At 41.3% G+C, this 5868-nt stretch overlaps 1 protein-coding gene across 1 annotated transcript; it reads right to left on the reverse strand.

Moving 5' to 3' along the window:
• Positions 1-2371: 2371 nt before the first annotated feature.
• On the reverse strand, positions 2372-2907 carry LOC102981131 (ubiquitin-40S ribosomal protein S27a-like). The gene has a single exon (XM_055086509.1). The coding sequence runs from the start codon at positions 2869-2871 to the stop codon at positions 2404-2406; it is 468 nt and encodes a 155-aa protein (XP_054942484.1). The 5' UTR covers positions 2872-2907; the 3' UTR covers positions 2372-2403.
• Between the last annotated feature and the right edge of the window lie 2961 nt (positions 2908-5868).

Raw genomic sequence — 5868 nt, forward strand, 5'->3', positions numbered from 1 at the left:
CTGTGCTCCGCAACGGGAGAGGCCGCAACAATGAGAGGCCCGCGTACCGCAAAAACAAAAAACCAAAATAAAAGCCAAGAAGAAAAACAACAAATAAAGTGATAGACTTAAAGCTGCCCGACCTTCACGTACTTCATCAGCACATACTGCTAACTGAGGTATCTGATCTCAGAATGGAAAATGTTTCCAGATAATTCTTTTATTTCTCCACCAGGCAAGGAAAGCACCTCTTCTCCACAGACCATGAATCCTCAAACTTGCAGAAAGATATTGAAAGATACTTTCATTTAAAACTTCCAAGCAAATGACAATAACGATAAAACCATTCTAATATAATTTCTAACCCATGTGGAAGGAGTCATGTGTACACCTGCCAGAGTGTGTTCAGTCAATATTGTATTTGTGCTTAATATTTTATGATTTTACATATACATTTAGGTCAATATCATGTTGCAAGTACCTTCAGATGAAATCAGATTCTACATTCTTCTCCTGACCTCTCACAAACCTCGTGGTCTGTGTACCGACAAAGGGTATGACGGTTAATACCTGAAGTAATCTGATCAAATGACGTTGCAATATTGCAAAGTTTACACTTTGAATTTTGATGAAGCTGAACCTTTCTCAAACAATAACATTTACCCATCATTTTGACAAGATCATCCAAATGGAATGGACAGAGCTCTCCTGCCCTTTTGACAAAAGATTTAATGGTCTTGCTTCCAGTACATTCTTCCCTCAAAAGTTCATTCTACAATAGTCAGAGGGTGCCTCCAACATAGGTGAGACTCTGCTATTCCTCACTAATAGCCTGCTAAAAGCTTCCCATCTCACTCAGCATAGGGCTGTCTCAGAAAACAATAATCTAAGAAGGAATAGAAAATGGATGACCTAAGGAAGAAATTCAGTGGAAAAATGCAGAGAATAAATTTATGTCTAATATTTGTCATCTGTTTCCTTAATTGCCCAGCCAATTTCTTCTCTTTTTTTAAAAAAAATAAATGTATTTATTTATTTATTTTTGGCTGCATTGGGTCTTCATTGCTGCACACGGGCTTTCTCTAGCTGAGGCGAGCAGGGGCTATGCTTCCTTGTGGTGCGCGGGCTTCTCATTGTGGTGGCTTCTCTTGTTGCGGAGCACGGGCTCTAGGTGCATGGGCTTCAGGAGCTGTGGCGCGCGGGCTCAGTAGTTGTGGCTCACAGGCTCTAGAGCACAGCCTCAGTGTTGTGGCGCACGGGCTTAGTTGCTCTGAGGCATGTGGGATCTTCCCGGACCAGGGATCGAACTTGTGTCGCCTGCATTGGCAGGCAGATTCTTAACCACTGTGCCACCAGGGAAGTCCTGCCCAGACAATTTCTGAATTTAACTTACATCCGAAGAGCTTAAAAGTTGAGACACTAGATTTCACTCATATTTTCATATTGAGAGATGTGTGCATGAGAACCCGAAATGTACCTTTCTGCTGTTTTCTACTATGCCATCCTCATTAATTGATTAATGTTCTACCCCCAAAAGTGGCCCTGCTGCATTACTCTATCTGCTCCTAAATCTGGCCTCATTCCAGCCATGCTGGTCTCCTGTAAATACCTCAGGGCCTTTGCACTTGCTACTCCTAGTACTTTACCCTGGGACACAGCTTCCTCCCTCTCTTCTTCCTGTAGGGTTCTCTGCTCAAGCATCATTTCACCATAGCACCCCTCCCTTCACTCTTTTCCTCATTGTTCTTTATGGTTCTTCCATTTTCTTTCTCCCCTCAGTAGGTGTGAACTTCATGAAGGCAGAAACTTTGCTTGTTTTGTTTACTGCTGAATCTCAAGCCCTGGAAATTTGTGGAATAAAAGTGCCACTAAATAAAAATTCATTGGATCAACTGTGTGAATAAATAAGTGAAGCATTTTCAAATCTTACCTGCACATGGCCAAATATGCAAACAGAGTGCAGAAGGCACAACAGTCCCCATGGCAGGCCAAACCCAGTCCTTTTATAAGAACCTGAGACTAAATGTAAAAATAAACCCTAGGAGTGAGAAACAGGCCAGGTGGGAGTAGACCCACTAAGACTTAGAGTCAGAGATTGCTCACAAACCTCTCAGCTATTAGAACTAAGAATGTATCTGCTAGTCTAGCTTCAAGAATTCTGTGACTGGCTTTTCTCAGGGGTGGCTTAAGCCCAGAGACAAGGGGTCAAGATCAGTGTGGAGTCTGTTCCCCTGCCCTTCAATGTGGATGACCTAACTCATCTTGAGCATGTTCTGGCTCCAATGAACTAGTATTATAAAATCCTTGAATTTCAAAGCTGGAATGGATTTTTGTGTAGTTGAGCCACCACGCCTCATAAATGAGTAAACAATAGAGTGAAATTTTTTTTTCATTAGTTCATGTCTTTTATTAACCAATATACAATTACTTGTCTTCTGGTTTGTTGAAACAATAGGTCAGACAACATTTGCCACAATGTCTGTCAAAGTGGCTGGCCGTAAGAACTCCAGCACCACATTCATTTGAAGGGCACTCCCGACGAAGGCGACTGATTTTGCCATTCTCATCCACCTTATAGTATTTCAGGACAGCCAGTTTAACCTTCTTTCTCTTATGCTTGTTCTTCTTGGGAGTGGTGTAAGACTTCTTCTTCCTTTTCTCAGCACCGCCATGAAGTCTCAACACAAGATGAAGAGTGGACTCCTTTTGAATGTTGTAGTCAGACAAAATACGTCCATCGTCCAGTTGCTTGCCTGCAAAGATCAGTCTTTGCTGGTCAGGAGGAATTCCTTCCTTGTCCTGGATCTTGGCCTTTACATTTTCTATTACATCCGAGGGTTCGACCTCGAGAGTGATGGTCTTCCCCGTCAGGGTCTTCACGAAAATCTGCATATTGGCGGCGGTGCCACTGCAGATGGAGGATCCGAAAGCTAGAGTGACATTTTTAAAAATTCAAATGTTTGCACTCAAGGCTTGGGGAAACTATCTTCCAAGAAATAATTTTAGATTAGAAAGAAATAAGGACTGAGTCATTGCTTCTGAGAGATGCTATGTAGCATCCACAGAAATTCCTGGTGAAGCTTAAAAATTTACAGAAGAATAGAGTGATGTTACTATCAGTGTGCTACACTGTTATCTGATACCCAGGTATATTGAGTCCTGTGGTCTGGGCTGAACTAACAAAAGGTGACAGAGGAAAACAAGGGCAGGAGATAACCAGGTGAGTGACCAGGCCATGGTGGTGTCTTTGTCCATTTGGGCCACTCTAACAAAAATACCCCACAGAGTGTGGCTTATAAACAACAGAGATTTATTGCTCACAGCTCTGGAGGCTGGAAGTCTGAGATCAAGGTGCCAGCATGGTCGGGTGAGGAGCCTCCTCTGGTCAAAGACTTCTTCTCATTGTGTCCTCATATGGCAGAAGGGATGAGGGAGCTCTCTGGGGTCACTATTATAAGACACTAATCCCATTCCTGTGGGCCCCATCCTCATGACCTAAGTGGCTCCCAAAGGCCCCACCTCCTAATACCATCACATTCGGGGGTTAGGATTTCAACATATGAATTTTGGGGGGACACATTCAGACCACAGCAGATGATTTCAATGCGTCCACAGAGGGTCACTGAAATTTGACCTTGCTGACAAATGAATGCCCCTCTCCTCATTATAATCCAAAGATATCTAATCACACTTCTGCAAGTTGTGGCCACTTGCACCAAACAGAGGGCATAATTCCTGGCTAAGAGCAAAGAGCTGAGGACTAGAGAGATCACAGTTCTAGTTTTAAAGTCTAGGCTATTCATGCCTTGTTTTTAATGACTTGTCAGGCAGAGGACTCAGGTAACCTGCCTCTCCCACTTCAGGCACGGCCTGGATCCCTGGCATTCAGTCTGGATTTGATCTATTACAAAGCACTGATATCTGTAAAACTTCTCCTCGCAACCTGAGTCCTGGCCTTGGCCTCTTCCGGCTTCCCTGATCTTCATTGCCCACTCCCTCGTGTGGCAGTGGACACTGTTCACCATTTGTGGCCACAGGCTTCAGTCTTAGGATATTATAAGTGCACTTATGGAAGAAATTCTTCAGAATGATAAGCTGGATACTGAAATAGGCTACAATGAGAAAAAATGTCAACATGAAAACTGAAGCAAAGGGATTCAAATAAAAAGTGCAGTTAGAAATATAAATGGGAAATAAATTCCATTACTGGGGTCTTCGAAAGTAACTGACTTTTATATTATGGAGTGTTTTGTTTAAATAATTACAGATTCAACAAAGAAATGAGCTGCTACCATTCCAATCTATGTGTTTCTTAACTTTGGTTTACAGCAAATAAACCACCACAGTGTAAAGAAGCAAGCAGAAGGACCACCAAATTAACTACCCAGAAACTGCCTCTGTCCCATGTGGATTCTGCATGGGTGCCCTCCCTTCTCTGCATTTGCATACTCCTCACTCCTCAGTCTTGAAGTGTGGACTATCCATCAATCTTAGGCTTACATTTAAAGCTCATTAAAAATCTGTTTGCCATTCCTCTAAAAGATTAATCACATAAGTCCAACATGATAGTTTTGCCAATTAAAATGCTCCCGCTTTACCATTTCATTTCAAGTGTATTGTAATTATATTATATTGCTTCTGGTCGAGTTAGAAAATTTATTCAAATAATAATCCTATTTTTGGTATACGGTACACTCTTAGCACTATTTCTCATGTTAATTATGCACAAAACTTGAAAATGTACTTATGTGTCTAAAGAAGTAAGATTGTCTTTGTCTATCTATTATCTATCTATCTATCTATCTATCTATCTATCTATCTGTCCACCTATCTATCCATCCATCCATCCATCCCTTAAACTGTGCGGTTATGTAAATATCCATAAATCCATAAGAAGGGCTAATTACTTACCCTTTGGGTGTCTTGGCTTTTTGTACAACCACTTTTCTATCTCTCACTTGTGTGTGTGTGTGTTTTTGTGGGTGGGGGGGGCTCGCCATGCGGCATGCGGGATCTTAGTTCCCGGAACAGGGATCGAACCCATGCCCCCTGCAGTGGAAGCGTGGAGCCTTAACCACTGGACCACTGGGGAAGTCCCTCACTTGTGTTTTTAATAAGAAATTTACACCAGAGATCACATTCATTTGCCTGCTCAGGCTTATAAACAGATGCATAATGGGAACATGGTTCCCAGTTATGTGTTTTGAGAAATCACTTGTGCTTAGTCGATCCTATGAGTTAGAGAGAGAAGCAGTTCCTGGCATCATTCCCTATGTCCCAACTTTTAACTTATCCTTCTCCAGGATTAAGTCAGAGCACAAACCCCTTGTTCTAGCTGTCCTAGATACTCGAGAAAGCATATATGGATGTGTTTACAATATTAAAAAAAAACAAACTAATCTTAAGGATCCTTTTTTTCCTTTGTCATGCAAAAAAGCAAACACTGACTCAATTCCTTTTCTTTTCGTTTTGTTTTTTAATGAATTGGAAAGCACTGAATGAAGGAGACAGATGTTCATGAACTCCAGGTCGAGCTAAGCTTTGACAGCCAGAAAAGTGTTCCTAAAAAATATGATTTTATTTGTAAATGAGAGAGACAGATTTCTGGTTTTCTTTTCCACTCTCAACCGATTAGTGTGGCAAGCTCTACAGAGATTGCCAAAATTAATTAGGACCAATTTTAATTAATTATTTTGAGTTAATTTTTGTTAACTAGAGGTGACCCAGAACTAAGATTCACTTTTGAGATTATATCTAGGTAAATGATTCTAAAACTAAACTGTGAATATGTTGGATTTTTCATTCATTCATCAGATATTTACTGATACCCTACAATGTGCCTATGCCTCTTTAAGGCATTGGGAAATTTGGTAGTTAACCAAACAGACA

Source organism: Physeter macrocephalus, chromosome 8 (assembly GCF_002837175.3).
Source record: "Physeter macrocephalus isolate SW-GA chromosome 8, ASM283717v5, whole genome shotgun sequence".
NCBI lineage: Eukaryota > Metazoa > Chordata > Mammalia > Artiodactyla > Physeteridae > Physeter > Physeter macrocephalus.